The 21,032-nt window shown below is 40.1% G+C and overlaps 1 protein-coding gene across 1 annotated transcript in view; it reads right to left on the bottom strand.

Annotated features, from left to right (window-relative positions):
* The window catches only part of TDRD9 (tudor domain containing 9), a 151,152-nt gene that overhangs the window by 95,515 nt on the left and 34,605 nt on the right, over window positions 1-21,032 (bottom strand). Inside the window, exons 3-7 of the mRNA XM_073349793.1 lie at window positions 19,308-19,408; window positions 18,710-18,931; window positions 15,058-15,180; window positions 11,977-12,057; window positions 8,640-8,804 (exon numbers count right to left, since the gene is read on the bottom strand). Of these exons, the coding sequence (XP_073205894.1) occupies window positions 8,640-8,804; window positions 11,977-12,057; window positions 15,058-15,180; window positions 18,710-18,931; window positions 19,308-19,408 (692 nt within the window). The remainder of the gene's footprint in view (window positions 1-8,639; window positions 8,805-11,976; window positions 12,058-15,057; window positions 15,181-18,709; window positions 18,932-19,307; window positions 19,409-21,032) is intronic.

Genomic DNA, 21,032 nt, shown 5'->3' with positions numbered 1-21,032 from the left:
TCCTGGATACTACGGTGCTAAGCAATGGTCATAAACACCACCCTATACCAGAAACCTACTGACAGCTATGCTTACCTGCATGCCTCCAGCTTTCATCCAGACCAAACCACACGATCCATTGTCTACAGCCAAGCTCTTCGATACAACTGCATTAGCTCCAACCCCTCAGACAGAGGCAAACACCTACAAGATCTCTATCAAGTGTTCTTACCACTACAATACCCACCTGCTGAAGAGAAGAAACAGATTGACAAAGCCAGAAGAGTACCCAGAAGTCACCTACTACAGGACAGGCCCAACAAACAAAACAACAGAACGCCACTAGCCATCACCTTCAGCCCCCAACTAAAACCTCTCCAATGCATCATCAAGGATCTACAACCTATCCTAAAGGATGACCCATCACCCTCACAGATCTTGGGAGACAGGCCAGTCCTTGCTTACAGACAGCCCCCCAACCTGAAGCAAATACTCACCAGCAACCACCCAACAGAACCACTAACCCAGGAACCTATCCTTGCAACAAAGCCCGTTGCCAACTGTGTCCACATATCTATTCAGGGGACACCATCATGGGGCCTAATCACATCAGCCACACTATCAGAGGCTCATTCACCTGCACATCTACCAATGTAATGTATGCCATTGTGTGCCAGCAATGCCCCTCTGCCATGTACATTGGCCAAACTGGACAGTCTCTACGTAAAAAAATAAATGGACACAAATCAGAGGGCAAGCATTATAACATTCAAAAACTAGTTGGAAAATACTTCAATCTCTTTGGTCACTTGATTACAGACCTAAAAGTGGCAATTCTTTAACAAAAAAACTTCAAAAACAGACTCCAACCAGAAACTGCTGAATTGGAATTAATTTGCACACTGGATACAATTAACTTAGGCTTGAATAAAGACTGGGAGTGGATGTGTCATTACATAAAGTAAAACTATTTCCCCATGTTTATTTCCCCCCCACCCCACTGTTCCTCACGCGTTCTTGTCAACTGCTGGAAATGGCCCACCTTGATTATCACTACAAAAGGTTTCCACCCATCCCCACCCCCCGCTCTCCTGCTCGTAATAGCTCACCTTACTTGATCACGCTTGTTACAGTGTATATGGTAACACCCATTGTTTCATGTTCTCTGTGTATATAAAATCTCCCTACTGTATTTGCCACTGCATGCATCCGATGAAATGAGCTGTAGCTCACGAAAGGTTTCATGAGCTACAGCTCACTTCTTATGCTCAAATAAATTGGTTAGTCTCTAAGGTGCCACAAGTCCTCCTTTTCTTTTTGCGGATACAGACTAACACGGCTGCTACTCTGAAACCTTTATACTCTAGTATATTACTGCACATTTTTAGGGGCCATTCATGCTAATGCCTAAACACATACTCTTCATGAATATTTAATGAGACAGCCAAACAACAAGGGGACTCCATCTAAATTAAAGCTTATACAGCCTAAGTCCTTTCTCAGCAAATTTGCTGTTCTATGTGAGTAGGTTCATTTCATATAGGTACTCCATATAGTTACATGTCTAAAATGACCTCAGATCAGTCTTCCTTCTAAAACCCCATTGAAAGCAAGAACTGCTCTAGATCAAATTACAAATGTGTTCAGTACACAGAAAATTCTGAAATGGGTCAGTTGTGGTTTTGTCACAAATGCTGTGAATAAAGTGCTATGCAGCCTCAGCAGCAGACTTCCAGTCTCTCCCTGCTCTAGGTGGAAAGTACTCTCCACCAGCCTTGTGAACCACCATCGCTGTGTGGGCCAGCATGTCAGGAGTGGAAGCCAAGACTCTTGCCCACCACCCTCCTCTTCCCTGCATGCCTGGAGTTGGTGACACAGGGCTCCATGAGGCTTGCTCTCCCTTCTTTGCTGCTATCCATGGTACGTGCATGCAGGATGGGCCACAATCTGATCCAAAGTAAGGAATTATCTGTAAATGTGGATGTCTCATATCCTCTTACAAGATACGGAATCATAGAATCATAGAATATCAGGGTTGGAAGGGACCTCAGGAGGTCATCTAGTCCAACCCCCTGCTCAAAAGCAGGACCTATACCCAATTAAATCATCCCAGCCAGGGCTTTGTCAAGCCTGACCTTAAAAACTTCTAAGGAAGGAGATTCCACCACCTCCCTAGGCAACACATTCCAGTGTTTCACCACCCTCCTAGTGAAAAAGTTTTTCCTAATATCCAACCTAAACCTCCCCCCCTGCAACTTGAGACCATTACTCCTTGTCCTGTCCTCTTCCACCACTGAGAATAGTCTAGAACCATCCTCCCTGGAACTACCTCTCAGGTTGTTGAAGGCAGCTATCAAATCCCCCCTCATTCTTCTCTTCTGCAGACTAACAGAAGCCATGGCATAATATAGCATTGAGCTTCTAGTTAACTTGCCATAATTGCTTTTACTAGAATATATTGTTTTGTTCACTGTGGCAGCAATACATAGAAGGAAAAGTTACTCTTGCACATCTAATATGGATTAGTTTCAAATTGTGTCTCATTGCAACTATGCTCATTCAAACCCAGATGGCGGTGAGTGTGACAATTAAGTCATCTTTATTCCGAGCATACTGTAAAAAACGATCTGTCTTTCAAATGATGCGATTACTCTCAGGTACTTGTTTTCATTAGTCTTCTCTTCTCACATCCTGCCCAGCAAAATGCTTTGGAGACAGCATGACGACTCCACCAATTAGAAAGCAGGAAGCAAAAAAATCCATCATAGGTGGTACATAAACCCTAGTCCACCCATTTTCTCAGCTTCCAAAGCAGGAAAATAGATAAAAACTTAGAAGAAAATATTTCAAGCAACAATCTCTGATGGGAGACAAGAAAGATGAAAGAAGAAACTATTACAACAAACAAGATCAGTAAGTAATCTTCCTTCCTTTTCCCATCCCATTCAGCAACAACCATTACAGGCAGGACATAGAGAATGCAGAATTACTACAGAAGGATTTACCTACAGTGGAGCTTGCAGAACCAACTAGCCAGAGACATGACCAGCTGCTAGTGGCAGATATAAATACGTGATGATCACCAAGTCACTTCACAAACACAAGAGGCACCTCTTAATCCTTTAAGCCGAAAGGGAAGCAATGCTTACGATGCAAGGATGAGGTTCCATCATTTTGAACACACAACATTCTCATGAGATAATAGTGATTTTATTGTTGGCTGTGCTTTCACTACAGCTCTCAAAATGAACTATTTACCATTTCTGAAACTTTAGCCAAACAAAAGCTACAGAAAGATGAAGCACAGGACAGTAAGGAAGGCAAAAAAAAAAAAAAAAAAAGGCTGAATGCACCAGAGGTGCAGGGTAAGAAACTCAATTCTCTGTATCTTGGAAGAGCAGTTGATGGCAACTAAGTACGTCACTGTGATAGAAAACAATTTCAGGAATACTTCGATGGATTTGAGAGGGAGATCTATAGGCACTTTCAAAACTAACAACACTCAACTGAAAAGTCAAAGGTCTGTGTCCTTTTCTTTTCAGAAGGGAGTAAAATAGTCTCTTCACCTGCCTGGCAACCAATGTCCCTTCCCTGAGTTGGGGTACAGCAGGCAATAAGGAAATTAAAAGACTCAAAATTTAACAGCAAATAGCTAACGATGTAAAAATAGAAGAGTACATCAGAAGCAGAAAGTCTGTGAAAGGATCAATAGGTCTGTTAGATAACCAGAGTTTAAAAATGGAGAGAAGAAGAAAAATAAGGTCATTGTTGAAAAGCTACGGGATTTCTTTGCAACAGTCTTTACCGCCAAGGATGCTGAGGAGACACTATCCTGAACCTGCTCTTTTCTGGTAACAAAAGAAGAGATACCATCAGAGATTGGAGGCACCAGAAGAAGAGGTGGCACAGCAAACTGATAATTTACAAATCAGTACATCCCCAGGCTCAGATAGTATACACATTTAAGGGTTCTGAAGGAGTATACGTAACAGAGGCGAGCTGATAATAATATGCTCTTATTACAATAACATGTAAATTAAGCCTCTGTTCTAAAGGACTGGATGGCAGCAAACGTACAGTAGTCCCAACATTTTAAGGGGTCTCTAGGACCATTCTGAGGAATTGTACACCTGTACCTGGCAAACTGGTTAAAATGATAATTTAAGCAAAGAACAAAATATTTTAGGTCATGATGTGAGTGATATGGTCCAAACCAGCAGTTTCCACAAAGGAAATGACATTTCACTAATCTTAGAATTTTTTGAACAATGTCAATAAAGTAGCGGATAAAGGAGAACTGATTAACAACTTATTCAGACTCCCGAAAGACTTTTCAAAAAATTCCACAGAAGAGACTACCCAAAGCTAGTTATTCAACTGGGTGAGACGCAAAGTTTTGTCATGAATCAAAAACTCAACAGGGGACAGAAAGCAAAAGGGTAGGATTAAACAGTCAATTTTCATCCTGTCAAAAGATTAACAGTGGGTGCTGCAAGATTCCACACTGGTTCCTGTGTCAATCTGTTAATTATCTGAAAGAGGGAATGAGTAGTGAAGTAGTAAAAATTCCATCTGACAAAGTTATTAGGGTTAGTCAGGACCAGAAAGGATTGAGAAACGACAAACACACCTAACAAAGGCAGGTGAATGGGCAACATGGTGGCAAATGAAATTCAGTGTCGATAAATGCGAAGTAATGCACACTGCAGGGAAAAATTTAAGATACTTGTACACCTGTATCAACTGTGGCACCATTGTAACAGCTCAATGAAGACCTCTGCTCACTGTCTGATTTTTGCCACAGTTAATGGTGGATAAAAATTGAGGATTTTTTTGAAAAATTATTTTATTTAAATTACAAAAAATTTTCCATTTAAAAATAAACCTGTTTGAAATTAAATCTGAATTTAATACAAAATATGTTAAGTCCTAAAATTTATTATAATCTCTTAAAATTGATATTTAAATAAATATAAATAGGATGACTCCTTGGCCATCTCTCAAAACCTTTGAGTTAAAGGCTGCTTTTCTATATAAAGAAAGAATCAGGAGAAAAACATCTAACTTTTGAGGTCAAGCTTTCTAAATATGGCACAGTAGGTCATGTACTGTATTAAGGGTTTGTTTTGTTTAATAAAAATAAAATGCTATATGTTTTGTGTTTTTAATTAAATTTTAGTTACCATCCTAATGCAGCTTGACAAGTCATGAGCTAATTATCTAATAAGCAATATCATTCCCCATTTTCTAAACATACTAAAAATCTACAATTAATAAGAATCTGAAAGTTATGCTATATAATTGCTTAAATAAATGTATATAGTTATAGTGAACCCACCTAGGCAGCACAAAGATGTACCAATCTAATGTAAAAACTCTTTTTAGTTGTAAATCAACATGCTTTAATGGTTATCAACCAATGAGAATATACCTTTCTTTAGAGAATAACTGAAGTACAAATGGAAAAGTTGATTAAAATCAATGACATTTCCACTTGGTGATTTAAATCACTGATTTAAAATTAATCCACCCTGCCACAGGTACACAAGATGCTAAGGAACAGAATACTGAACAATATGGATAAATTATGCCTTTTATATGAATCAATAGTTCAGCCACATTTGAAATACTGTGTACAGTACTAGCACCTCTCCTCAAAAAGGATATTACAGAATTACAGCGGGGTTTGGGGAAGGGCGATCAGAACAGAACAACGAGAATGACCAAGCGCAAGGGAAAACTCACTGAGAGATTCAAAATCTAGAGAGTTCTTACCTTACAAAGGAGACTAATAAGAGAGAACATGATAAAAGGAGAGAAGGTACACTGAGAGTGTCTGTTCTCTCTCTCTCCCCCTCTCAAACTCAAGAACTATGATTTGAGAACCCCTTAATACCAGCTGGCAAGGGGGTTTCTGAAATCGCTCATTCCGATAGGTATATTCTGGTTCATCAAAGAATGTCATGTGAGGTCTGAAACGAAAGCTGGGGTCACAATGGCCATTGATATTGTGAGAGGTTATGTACGGATAGCATGTGAGGCTTTATGGACTCATACTGAAAATTTGTTCTTAAGAGTTTGCATCAAGGCGTGAGTCATCAGCAGAGATGAAAAATAGGTTTTCTGTCAGAAGCTAACACAACGGACGCCCATTTACACACAAAGATATCAAAAAGATGTTAAGTCAACAGGGAACCAGCACACAGGAAAAACAAGGATGGGTAGTTATAATTTCTAAGTAGAAACAGTGAGCTTTGGACATATAAGTAGAAGGCAAAGAAGACACCCTCTTATCCCACACTTAGAAATAAATGAGCAGAGTGCTCACATTCATGAAAATGGGATCTCAGCCAACCTTGATTGAAACACTCCAGAGGACTTAGGGGGTGAGAAACTTATTTAAGTTTAGTCTCTAGAAAGCATGACTGTTATGACTTTATTTTATATGTAACCATTGGTTTCCAATATTTTTACTCACTAATCACTTGAACCTTGAATCTCTGATGATAAACTTATTCTTGTTTTCACTATAAATATATCTAAATGCTGAGACATTAAGCAAGGTGCTGATCATGAGTTCAGTCATACAATCTGGCATGGACACTGATTGTGTTCAGTGGATAAGGGGCTGAATGCTTCAGAGATACTTGGAGACTAGGGTGCACCTACTGTTAATCTGCAAAGCAAAGTAAGGCTGGCATACCTCAGAAGAGAGTGCTTGAGTGGCTAACAGGCTGGTGATGTCATGGAGAGCACAAGACTGATAAAACGAAATAATTTTTCACGCAATGTGCCATTGGATTCTGCAACTCATTGCCACAGGAAGTCACTGAGGCCAACAATTTAGCAACATTCAAAGGAGGATTGGAAATTTATATGGATATCAAGAAAACCCAGAGTTATCACAGTAGTAACAACAAATATTTTGTAAGGGATATTAAACCTCAATCTTCAAGGTTTAAACCCATCTCTACCTATCAGAGGTTAGGATGAGACACTAATATGGAAGGAAGTGGGGGAGGTGGGGGAATTACCAAAAATCTGCCTACAGTGGGGTTCTTACATTTTCCTCTAAAGCATCTGGTACTGGCCACTGTCAGACAAGATACTGGACCAGATGAATCTCAGGTCTGACCAAATACAGCAATTCCTATGTTCTTATACATTGCAGGTAGTTCACCTTGAGTCCCAACTTCAAGCTTGAGGTGATTCTGGAGGAGAGAATGACTGTTCATCTCCTTCTCTATAGCACCCAGAAGGTGAAGTTGCCTTAATCAATGAGTATTCAGTTGAAACTGATTGTATGTTTGACTCCAGGTTGGGCACCTAGCAACTTCCTAAGAAACTTAAGTTAAAATTCCATCTCTGCAGAACATCAGGCAGTCAAGCCCAAGAATTCTGGGTTACAGAAAACAACCAGACTTTGTGACAGCAGTAAAGCACGGTATAAGGTGATGCTCCAGAGGTCATAGAACCAGGAGTGATGGGGCCACCCGCCAAACAAGCCAAAATTGTTTCTGAAAGCTTCTTTCAAAAATCTGGGATCAACTTGCTTCCAGAAGCTGGTTGGTTGGTTGGGCCTTCTTGCTGGAGATGAATGAGTCAGCTTTTGTAGATCTCAAATGCTGACACATTTACTAGAAAACATGGAAGTGAAGGCCCAAAGTCTCCAAAGTCCTGTAGAGTTTTCCTTGCCTAAAGAAATCAAACTGGGGAAGGAAGGAATAGAGAGGTTCCCTCTCAAATTGACACCCCTAACTACCTAAATGTTCTCTCTCCCACCCCACCAAAAAAACCCTTTAACAAACAAATCAACCAACCAAAAAAGCCCAGAGTTTTTACCCCCCAAAATAGGAGACACAAACTACAGAAACCCCACTAGGAATTGCACCATTGCTATTGATTTTAGGTGGAAGGAGTTTGGGTACTAAGTTGATGGGTGCAGTATGAACTAAGATAAATAGATGCAGGTGGGAGTGATGAGGGAGGCAGGAAACTGGGGAATGCAAATTACCCAGTCTGGTTGTCACACCAGACTAGGATGCGTGGAATAGCAGTGTTTACTGGGACTGCAAGTCCAAAAGAATCATCTAAGACTCCAGCACAACGATGCTGAGGCTATGAGAAATGTGGGTACATGTTCCTAAAAATGAAAGGTGCCTTCATTATGATGCAAACCAGACTGGAGGGGTGGTGGTGAAGCTCAGACCCATAGTAACTACAGAGGCAGAGCATAACATAAGACTGAGGGAGACCCTCTAGAGAAAAAGTGCACTGCTGAACAAAAACCTTCACCTTTTTTGTGCTGTAAGGGGAAGAAGGCGGCAGATTTAGAGGAGCGTAAGGACTGAGGTACCCACTATTGCATGCACCCAGAATGCAGGAAGCAAAGAACAAAAAGTGGGTGGAGAGGGGGTTACATGCTAATTCACAGGTCTTCTCATTCTGCTTCCTGAATGGTGGAGGCATTAATTCACTGGCAAAGTCTGTTGCTGGGTAGAATGTATAGATTCCTGTAACACCGCAATACTGTAATTAGTATCTAGACTTTCAGAACCAGTTTAATAATTTATCTAGAACGTAAAGGCATCCTATTTTGAAGAGCCCATCCCAAATGGTATCTTGTTACACCAAAGGAAACAGAATATTGTTCACTGTACCCTGATGTGACTAATGTGCCTCAAATCATTAAGATAGTATTCTTCAATGGCATAGGGCTTGCCTTCCACCTCAAACACGTAGGCTGGATTCAGTTTGTTACGAATTGGAACCACAAAGTAGTCAGCAAATTCTTTACAGTTGATTGTAGCAGACATCAAGATTACCTGTTAAAAGGAATTTGTATAATTTAGTTAAATATTAGCAGTAATCCACATCACGTCACACTAAGATTCAAAAGAGTAAACAAAGTTGTTGCTATGAATGAAAACCTAACTGAATATTTAATTCTTCTTTAGCTTATGATTCCTACACAATTCTTAACAGAAGAAAAGCTTATAGCAGATATTTTGTGAATTCAAAGGGAAATTTAAATGCAAGGGACACAAGTCACCTAGACTTCCGCCCCAGAAGGGCAAGACTACTCCCTATGATTCATTTACCAATATCTAGTTTTAAGCATCTCAAGTGATGGGACTTATCACTCTCTTTGGAAAATTATACCCTAGTTTAACATCTGCCTTACATATTTTTTAAAATATCTAGATCATTTTAAGGCCAAGTTCTACACTATGGGTGCTACACTGGCATAGCTATGACACTGTAACTCCATAGCATAGGCGCAAACAACAGCGATGGCACGGGGTTTTCTGTCCCTGTAGAAACTTTGCCTTCCTGAACAACAGTGGTGGGGATTATGCTGGCATAATATGTCACACAGAGGTGTAGATTTTTCACATCCCTGAGCACCACAGCTTGATCAACTTTTTAAGTGAAGGCCTAAGTTTCCTCTCAATTTCTACTCCTTACTGGTATCACACTAAATTCCTCTCCTCTTGGTTTTTGCACCCTTCAGAATATTTGTGGACTGTTTCTGCCTAACCTTGTCTACACTGCCACTTTAAGTGCTGCAACTTTCTTGCTCAGGGGTGTGCAAAAACACCTCCCTGAGCAGTGCAAGTTTCAGTGCTGTAAAGTGGCAGGGTAGACAAGGTACTAGCTGGGAGCTACTCCCCTCGTGAGGGTGGAGTTTTTTTTGTTTGTTCTTATGGTGCTGGGAGAGCTTTCTCCCAGTGCTTACACTGCAACTACACAGCCATGTTAAAGTGCTGCCGCAGCAGGGCTTTAACATTGCTAGTAAAGACATACACTAAGGCTTGAACGTATTTCAAGACGACAAGGGGCCATGGAATCAATACTTAGGGTCAGATGTTCTATCCTGTTCTGCTTAGCAGCACAAAAGATGCAGAAGTCACCCACAAGTCACCTGCTGGCAATTTCCCTGGCATGGAAGTCATCAACAGGCATACAGCCAGCATAATCAGCTGAGATACATTCCTCCCCGTGAAGGACAAAGCTTATTGAGGGTAAGCCAAACGAGTGACTGGAATGCACATTCCTGTAGCTATCCTTAGCTGGCATACAGATGGCATGAGTTTGCTAGCTCAGGTTGGAACAACCTGTGAGCTCAGAGAATCAGGGAACTGCAAATGGCTGTTAGTTCTCAGCTTCTTTTTCCTCCCTCTCCTGGGATGCCCTGAGCAACTATAGTGGATGGAAGTCATCTTTTGCTAGATACTCCCCTACACTTGGCCAGGATCAGTCAAGTTCACTATGAGGGCTCCTGTAGCCCAGAACAGAAACAGAGTAACAGAACTATTCCCCTCCCACTGTGATGCAGTAGGCGGCCAGCCTGGGAGCTCTGAAGCAGGAATGGTACGGCAGCTGCTCAGCGAGCTGCCAGCTCATATCACCAATTTTTCTGGGGTTGCAATGCAGTGGCAGCCAGTTGAGGAGCTGGTGCTCTCTAGCCTCAAGGTTGATTTATACACTTCTGTTTAAAACCCACAGAGTGCATCTCAAGGAGTATATTTTTATTTCATGATCAAACAAACTTTTTAATAGTTGCCCTGAAGGGCATAAATGACCCTGGATCAAAGGCTGTATACCACTGCCATAGACTAGTTTCCCCACATCCCCACTAGTTGCTTAGTCAAGCTATATTCTCTCTCTCTCTCACACACACACGTTTGCTGCAATTCCCCAACCTCCTTTCAATTTGACAATATCCTTCTTTTAGCATAACGCTGATGGTGAGTGCAGTATTGCAATTTCTGTCTCCCAAAGCTATACAGAGTAACTATATCTCCTGCTTTGTGACATGATGCCTCTGCAGCTCAAAACTGAGCTGATTTTGTTTCCAACTCTCATTTCAAACTCATGATTTGCCATCCTGTATTATTCCTACTTCACCATTTGAACTTTTGAGACATCTACTCTCGCTGAACTTATCCTATATTATTTTTCCCAACTGTCTTAATTTGCATTTTTCCAAACTGAGTCTCATTGTTACTTTCAGCCTATAATTCTAATCTCCCAGGGCCCCTTCGCAATATTTCTCTGTTCTACTAGGTGTTTGTAACTCCTCCCAGTATAATAACTCAGAATTAATCTTTATTTCCCTTCTAGATATTAAATCTCTTCGTTTATAAAGACCAGACCATACACAGATATGATTGCTACTTACTAGTAACAAATGTTCTCCGACTATAGTGCCTCTGCAGCTCCACACTACTTAAGTGGCATACCATACCACAGGAGCTATAGAGCCAGAGCTGTAAAATCATTAGGAGCATTGATACATCAACCATGGACCCAAATTTTCTAGAACAAACAGTGAGCTGCACTTACATGTTTTAGGCTGGCAAAATTACCCTATGATCTGTCTCATTACCTCAGCCCACCGTGCAATTTAAGTAAGACTTAAACAGCAGAGACCTGGTTGAACATTTCCACACTAAGACTTTACACACTGCATTTGCACAAAGGAGAAAACTAAAATTTATTTCTTAGTATGTGCACAGAAAATTTCAACCATAATGTTGTATTAGCAGATTTGTACATATACGGTAATATAGTATTTGTAGTTCTGCTATTTTCCTCAAGAATTTTGCTCCATTAAAGAAAATATGCATAACAAATGCATGTGTGTCTAAAAATATCACATTTATCCAAGCGGAAGCACTGCCCTCAACATCCAATATTTCATTCCAGTCAAATATTCATCTTCTATTTTCTGTAGCCTTAAGCACGTTTTAGAAATTAATTCATCCTAACATTAAGAAAAAAATCTCAGAATACATTATACTGGTCAAAGAAGAATGCCCATTAGCCTACTTATTTACTAGGACTGAGGTACTCTATAATATTTTAACAAAGTGAGTCACTATTTTCATATCAGCTGTTCAAAAACTATACTCAGTGCAGAATGCAAACGAGTAAAGCTGATCTTGAGAATGTTATTCTAGAAAAGAAGAGTGGAAAGCAATTCAAACTTGCCTTCACAAATCGTGAATTTGTACGCAATAGTTTACGGACTACCAATAGCAGAAAATCCATTTCTTCAGTACGTTCGTGTACCTAGAAAAAGAAATAATATATAATGTAACTCAGGTATATTTGTTTTAACCCCCATTCCTCCTTTTCCTAACCTCTTTTACTGGTTAATGTCACATTCTACATTTTTCTAATTTAGACTAAGATTTCCGTGGTAGAAAGTGTGTCTTTTTAAGCACCTGTAAATCACCAAAGTTAACATGCCTTATAACACAGCACAGCAGTTTTGACAATCTGAAAATTCCTGTTAAAGATTTTTATAAACAATTAACTTTGAGGCATAAACGTAGATAGCTAATAATCAGCATTAGCCACTAGGTCAAACAGTAATACCTGCATTATTACAGTCAAAAAGGGCTGGCATCAGACTACCCTTGGAGGTAGAGTACATATAAAGAGTACTGTATAAACTGAGGAAAGAGATCTGGGCATCACTACTGACAGTTCAATAAAGACTACTGACAGTTCCTCAAAGTACAGCAGCAAAGACAAAACAAGCAAAATTTTAGGATGCATAAGGAATGGGATAGAAAAATGATATTAAAATTGCCATTATATAATCAGTGGTACACCCTCACCGAGAATCCTGTGTTCTGTTCTGGTCATCCTACCTCAAAGGATGCAGTAGAACTAAAAGTGGAGACTCAAATAAGTAGCTAGAAGATGAGGGGCATAGACAGGACTCATCTGAAGAGAGACTGAAGAGATTAATAAATTTTGAAGTCAGAAGGGACCGTTTATACATTAGTCTGATCACCCACATAACAGAGGACATAGAACCTAACCAAATATTTCTGCATCAAACTCATTAACTTCAGTTTGAACTACAGCATGTATATTACAAAGATATCCAGTCTTGATTTAAAGACTTTGACTGATGAAAAACTTACCATATTCCTAGGCAAACTTTTCCAAAAGTTAATTACTCTGTTAAAAAAAAGGCACCTTATTTCTCGTCTCAGTTTATCAAGCTTCAGCTTCCAACCACAGGATCTCATTATGCCTTTTTCTGCTAGATTAAAGAGCCATCTATTATCAGAAATCTTTCCCACATAGGTACTTGCACACTGTGATCTAGTCATGTACATGGCCCTCTGAAGGTGTCAGGGGCTCTGCCTACCAATGACAGGCTCCACAAGGGGGAAAGAGGCAACACAGGTTCACCTGGGACTAGTTAAGTCACTGAGTAACTCACTGAGTAACTGGGAGGCAGGGAGCACCCATGCATGATAAAACAAAGCTACCCCCACCCCCAAAGGGGTCTGGCGAGAGAACAGAGGCTCCTGGGGAGAAGTCCTGTCTCCAAAATGCAGGAAGAGAAACTCTGCAAGTGGAGGGATCCTTGGGGAAGCTGATGAGGAAGCTCACTGGGAAAGGAAACAAAAGAAGAATACTCCTAGGTGGGAGAGGCTCAGAAAGGGAGGAACTATGAATGCCAAATCTCAGCAAAACCTGGAAGGACTTCATCAAGTAATAGCACAAGCCCCCGATGAGAGGAATTATATACCGTTCTGAGGAAGGGTTGTCACAATTTGACTCCTGTGGGGACCTTGACCCAAGTGGAGAGACCCTTCTTGAGCTAACGACAACAGGCCCTGACTCCTGAAAAGGGTACCAGGTCAAGAAGGCACTATTGGTAAGGGACTTGGACATAGGTGGAGTAGATGGACTAAGGTTAAGTTAGTCCCTTCTCCCTCCAGCTAAAGATGCTGGAATGTAGGTCTATTTGTATAATGTTCTGCCTTTGGTTTAAGAAAACCAGAACCCTGAAGGGGCTCTATTCAACATACATAAGCTTCACTGGACTTTTCACTAAGTGAAATTGAGGCTGATGTGTAATTGCAGAGCTGCACTGGACCAGTAAGAGGCACTCCAGGCATGAGGGCCCCATCACACCTTCTCCTGGATGCACCTTAAGTCTCTAACTATAATGGCATTTTTTCCAGACCTCAAATCATTCCTTTCTGAATGCTTTCCATTTTTACAACATCCTTTTTGAAAACTGGACATCAACATTGGATATTATTCCAGTAATAGTCTTGCTTATGTTGTATACATAAGTTAAAACCATCTCCCTATTCCTACTTGACATTCCCCTGCCTATACACTCAAGAATCATATTCACCCTCTTGGCTACAACATCGCACTCCGACTGTTCCTGTTCAATCTATTATGTACAATGACCCTAAGTCATTTTCAGTGTCACTGCAAAGCAAACAAAAGTATCAGTCCTGTACCTTGTAAATGTGACCTACATTATTTGTTTCTAGACACAGGAACTTGCATTTGGCTGTATAAAAGTGTTCAGGTCTGTTTACCTTAGAATAGAGGAGGATAAAAAGGGACATTACAAAAAGGACCCAAAATAATGAATGGCATTCTTGAGAGAGTAGACTGGAAGCATCTATTCAAACTGTTTCAGGACAGCAATAGAGAAAACTCTTATCAGTGAATAAACCAGGAACAAAAAGGGTACCTTGTTTTACCAGATCTAATAAAATGCAGAGAACTACAAAGCAAGTCTAACGGTTCTTTCTTGCTCGTACTCCTGGCCGTAGGAGGGCCATATTTTTTTCTCCAATACATCTTTTAGTGCTGTACTGAGGTCTTTGAAGACCACGGATCCTTGTGTAAGGCAACGACAATCACAAGGTAATCCCCTCCACATCAGCAAACAGATGCCTGGCTAGCAAAGAGCCCCTCAGCAGAAATTCTCCTAGTAGATTTCCCACATCTCTTCAAATGACTGAAGTCTGAAGAGTTAGATGCCACCTCAGAAACATTTCAGTTCAAAACATTTCCTCAAGCCTTTAACTTCCCTATGCAGAGGATCACTCTGGACCTGAATCAAGTCAGAAATTCTAGAACTTAGCCATGATACTCCCAGAACAATCATATAAGGTTCTTCATAAATGTGTCAAAGGGTTCTTCACAACTTAATTTAATTATTTAAATCAGAGTAATAATGATAAAAGCAGCATGAGCTTTTCCTTCAAATTGAGGTTAATTTTATCTTCAACTTACTTCATCTATGAAGATGTGTGTAAACTCTGCAAGGCTTTTGGCACCAACTATTTTCTGAAGGAGCACTCCAGTTGTCACGTAAATTAATCTTGTGTCCTTTGTTGCAACTTTCTCTAGCCCAACCTAAAACATGGGGGAAAATATTTCATTACTCCAAATATGTTTCATACATGACATGCTATTGGACAGTTCAAAATTCTAAGTAAAAAGCACAGATGTGAGATGCTTCCCATGAATAGGTATATCTGAAGCACCGCAGATTGAAATGCAGTATAAATCAGTTATGAGGGCCCATTTAAACTTGGGAAAGCAATTAATGACGTGTCTTTCCCATACATCATAACTTTAGAGCCCACAACCAATTAATGAAGGTGGAATGGAACAGAATCTCCTTGGCAAATCTCAGAACCACAAACATAAATGTATGTAACCAAGGCCATTTGAGGGTAGTTTGAAACGTCAGCTGTTCTTGCTGTAGCCCCAACCTGAAAAACTGTTATTTAGGAGATATTTAAAGTGGGAGAAAAAAATTTTGCTGCTCTCATCTTCGTTCAAAATGGCCAAAGGTGTTCTGCGCAAAACTAAACAAAAAATGAACCAGGCAGGGAGTGAGGAGGACACCATCTTCAGGAAGAGACCAAACAGGGGTTGGGTAATCCCAAAGAGATGAAAGTTCTGGACATTTAGGTTAAAAGGAGGGTTTTTAATCATTTAAAAAGTTTTGTAACCTTAACTATTTTGGGTGCTAACAGGCCTCAACTACAATTTTCCAGTGCAAAATCATGCTTCTTATTTTCTATTTCTTTGGGTTGTGCTCAGCCCACACAAATCTTAGTAAAAAATATACATGAAAAATATCCTGAAGACAATAGGACACATGCAACCATTTTATACCTTTAAGCCTTTTCCTCCCATAGTGAGCCAACTAGCAATTCTATAATTTTTAGTTCAGAGTCTCAGCATAGTAGAAAGAAAAGGAGGACTTGTGGCACCTTAGAGACTAACAAATTGATTTGAGCATAAGCTTTCGTGAGCTACAGCTCACTTCTTATGCTCAAATCAATGTTAGTTTCTAAGGTGCCACAAGTCCTCCTTTTCTTTTTGCGGATACAGACTAACACGGCTGCTACTCTGCACTCAGCACAGTAGGTAAAGGATCCCATCTAAAAATAAAAAACTGGAATGTTGTATTTGGTTCTACCAAATTATAACTGGGAGGAAATGGCGTCCGCTTTTCTTAAAGTTATAAAACAGTTTTCAATTATAAGATCAGTTTTACATAAATATTTAGAATTTCCACTTTTGGGAGTGGAAGTTTCCCATACTTGCTCCCTGCCTGAAGGTGTGTTTCTCTTTATTTCTTTCTAAAATTGAGCAAAATTACTTCAGTTTTTTTGCAGTTATGTGAAAACAAACTTTTCCACTTTAGGTTTCAGAGTAACAGCCGTGTTAGTCTGTATTCGCAAAAAGAAAAGGAGTACTTGTAGCACCTTAGAGACAAACCAATTTATTTGAGCATGAGCTGTAGCTCACGAAAGCTCATGCTCAAATAAATTGGTTAGTCTCTAAGGTGCCACAAGTACTCCTTTTCTTTTTCCACTGTAAAGACTCCTAATGTATGTTTTTCTAAAAGATATGCTCTAGGAATTATTCTGAGGAAGGTATAAAGCTTGCATATATGAGGTCAGACTAGAGGATCACCGTGGTCCCTTCTGACCGGAGAATCTACCCACATTTTCTGACAAAGGCTACAGCAAAATCAGCTTAAATCCAAAACTTTACATGGACAATCTTCAGTGAGGACTACAGCACTTTTGCATGATTGGTGGGGAGAGAGAAATGTAGACTGAAAATGAGCACAGTACATGCTTGAAAACTTTCACAAAGCAAAATCTAATGAAGCTCTGCTCTTTCCTGTCAGCTCTGCCTTTCCATGCCCAACCTCACAGGCCCAGAATTTTCTGCTCTCAAACTGCTGTTAGAACATCAAACTTCTATAAGTGAGAATGGACATTTTGGAGATTGTAGGGGGTAAGAAATCATAGGATTTAGTGACAATATTTGAGTGGGGAAGGAGTTGACAGTGACACCAAGGTTGTAACCAAGTGGAGCAGAATGGATGACGGAGCTGCTCCAATAATTGAGAAAGTATGGGGAAGGGTGGATTTAGGAGGAAAAAGAAGTTAAACTTATGACAGGTTGAGAAGTTGTTGGTACCAAGACATCCACAAAGAGATGTATGAGACAATCAGTTGCAAGTTTGGACAGACAGGAAAAGGTAGGTCTAAAGTTATTAACACAAACAGGGTAAAGCCAAGCAGATGGATGACGTTACCTAAAGAGTTCAAAGGAACAGAAAGACCAAATATAGATCCCACTGAATAAAGTTACAGAACAACAGGAAAAGGACACACCCAGTGAAAGATTCATAAGTACAGAAGAAAAAGAGCTATGAAAGCCAAGACTTTGCAATAGGAGGTGAGTTTCCAAAAGAACCGAGTGAGTCTAAAACCAGGGTGCTGAAGCAGAAAAAATGGAGGATGGGGTTAGGAGACAAAAGCTAGTTTGTTATTTGTTAAGCATCAACAACGTGCTCAGCATCTACTTTCAGGTTTTTAGTAGTGCTCTTCACTGTGGCACCCAACTTCTTCAGGCCAGAGCCTCTGATCTAAAATATTCCCTTTTAAAGAGGATTACGAGACTGTGGTCAGAGGATTAATAGGAAAAGGGATTGCAGAGCGAGTTGTAGATAAAAAGGAGACAGCAAGGACAGAACCTTTATTTTACAAAGAGGAAAGAAAACGCTATTTCTCAAGAAAAATAGGATTAAATGAAGAAATACTTAGAGGAAGGCCACATGATTTCCATATTTTCTTGAGGTACCGAGCGAAACCAAAAAAATAATCATGGAAACAGAACAGCTGCTGAGACACAGAAAGAACAAGCAATGGGAAAGGAAAGAAGGAGGGGAAAAAAACCCTTTGCTTCATCCTCCTGCCTCTCTCACACTTCTTACTCCTTCCTGAGCCATGCTCTGCCCCAGAGAAACACCACTTCAAGGTGGTGAGGTGCCGCTATCTTGGTCCCACAGCCCTGCTGTTTGCAGGGCTTTGCCAGCTCTTCACTAGAGCAGCAAGTGCATGGGGAAGGGAAGAAGCACTAACTCATCATGTACCAGGTGGCACCCTCCCTCCCCCATCCATATCCACAAGCCACAGTTTCTTGCCATGGCCCCAAAAAATTGTGACAGGTGATAGCAAAAACTCATCAGATTTGGATCATGACAAGAAATCACAGCTAGGGAGTACCTGAACAATAGTTATCAAACTATTTATGTTGCAAAATTTATGCCATAAAATGTAATAACTACACAATGTGGACAATTTAAAATGTCTGTTGGAGTCTAACTTTTGCATTTGCTGGTTGATAATTTAAATTGTGCAACTTTAAAAAAAGTGAAAATTGTTTTGATTTTAATAACCAACTCTAGCTAAGAACCTCCAGTTCTGCCATAGTTCTGCTTTAAAAGCCATTTACACTGCTCCTGGGTTACTTATGATATAACCAACATGCTAAAGGAAGTCAGAAAAAGAATCCCTCCCCCCCGAATTTCCAAATCATGCACTTTATACAGTTTGAAACATTAGCATACCTGATAGCCTACAAATCCACCTAATGCCCAGGATCGCTCCCTGCTAATCCATCTTGCAATGCTGCTGGCACCAATTTTTCGAGGCTGGGTAACAACAATGTTGCAGTAGGTAGAGCGCTGAGTGTAGTAATCCAAAATATACTGTGGAAGTTGCGTACTTTTACCACTACCAGTTGCTCCATGTACAATTACAACTGAACTGCTTTCTATCAAAGAAACTATCTGAAATTAAATTTTTTAAAGAATGCTCATAAGACCATAACATATTTCAGTATAGAATTTCAAATAGTATTTAACAGTTTCCCTATTTTCTTCCAAGATTTTTCTAAAAACTCATTTAAAGTAACAAACTGTGATGTGCACATATATACATGCGAATAATGTCTAGTTAGAAACAGTAACTGAAATGTTTCGATTATGAAAAAGTATAGCAAAAATTGGCCTTGTACCACAAACAGAGCCTTTCAATGAAATCATACATTTAATCTGGGATGAATTTAATAGCAAAATTTTCCTTCTGAAATATACTATCAGTGTAGATTTGCAGTTTTAGTCCATTAACAGCAGAAGTTCAATTAATTCAATAACTATAGTTTACCTCTTCCTTACATCTGGTTATGGGCAAATCAGGGTATTTATAATTAGTTACTGGTATACAAGTCACATCATGGGATTCACATGGAACTGGTGTTGGAGTAGCTGGAAAGAAAGAAAGGATCAAAGTCAAGTTCCTGTAGTTACAACAACAGAAACGTGAGCTAGTGAATACATTCACTGTATCTGAAAAGCACACTCTTCAAAGGACCCTACATTACTCCTGGGGGGAATTCTTCACATCTGCGGATGTGCAGAATTCTTCTGTCCCGCCTAATTCTGTATTTTCAAGCATAACATACATTTTGCCCAAGCAGTACTGAAGTTCTGGGGCAGAACGTATTTTCAGGGGGCCGGGGGGATTCTCTGCCCAGTGCTGCAGAATTCCCCCAGGAGTAGAAGTTCATCACAGCACCCTGCCTGTGAAGCCAGGTTTGGACAGAGCTAAGGACACAGGGTGGCTGGTGGGTCACAGACTGGAGCTCAGAATGGCTAGTGGGGGGCGACAGACTGGGGCATGGGCTCAGAAACTAATGGGGTGACAACGTTCAGCCTGTGTATGGGGGAGGGAGGCTGCAGAGACCCATGGGGATGGGGAGGGCGGAGACAGGGGCAGATGTGCCTGACTGAATAGGAGGGGTTGGGGTCAGCCAGGGTCTGCATTGGGGAGGCTTCCCAACCCCTAAACAGTCCCACCTACCCCCCCAAAAAAACAATCTTCTCCCACCCACGCCCAACACCCTCCAGGTTCACTCCTTCCCCTCCCTCAGCTCCTCCATTACCACGACTCCCCCAAGCCTTTGCACTACTTCTGACAGGAAATACAGTTCTGTATTTAAATTTAAATGAATTACTCAATGTTCTGCATTAATATGCCTAGTAAGGAATCCCTTTGTTTAAAAAAAAAAAATTACCAGAATTTTTTTTTGGTGTGTATTGTTATAGACATACTTGCTGACACATATTTTGAAATAAAATTACCAAAATAATTGAAACTGGAATGATTACATTGTGTTATTTTCACAAATAAAATATGCAGAATTTTCAAATATTGTGTGGAGAATTTTTAATTTTTTGGCACAGAATTCCACCAGATGTACAAAATCAATGTTTAGGTCATGTACTTGCTTATTAATACTCAGAAATGTATTAGGTAATTCTTCTAACAAACTGAAGGGATCTTTTCTCCATATATGCAACTGTTGGGGTTCTTTGGTAGTTATTCTAGAAAGCATTTGCTTACCTCATTGTTTCTATGCACTAGTATCATGCTCACACACTACTCTCCAATCTTACATGCTATTGAAACTACTCTCTGCATAAACCTTTTTTTCTTTCCTCTTTACCCCAGAGAACCAAAGATCCTGCACAGTCCTCACAACTATTATTACTTCCATCCCAGTTCCTAGGAATCATATCCAGGTCTTCAGAGCAACTACCAATTTATCCAGCTCTTCCCAACAGCTGGATAAATGGAAAGACCCTCAATTACACTCTTGCATCATTTGTTTCCTTTCATCCACCCATCCTCTCAATGAAATCCTTTTCCCTGAACTACAAGCTAAAGTCATATTTGGATATGAAACTCTGATATTAAACACTGTCTTCTTCATCTAACATCTGATCATTAACTTTTCTCTTAAGTAAATTCTACAGTCTCATGGCCGGAACACCTAGCTAAGAGAATTTCCAAATCCACTTATGGGCACAGTTACTATGGGGAAATATG

The sequence above is a fragment of the Lepidochelys kempii genome, chromosome 6, assembly GCF_965140265.1.
Source record: "Lepidochelys kempii isolate rLepKem1 chromosome 6, rLepKem1.hap2, whole genome shotgun sequence".
Lineage (NCBI taxonomy): Eukaryota > Metazoa > Chordata > Testudines > Cheloniidae > Lepidochelys > Lepidochelys kempii.
Note: the sequence above shows the minus strand (reverse complement) of the source record. Positions and strands in the feature narration are given on the sequence as shown.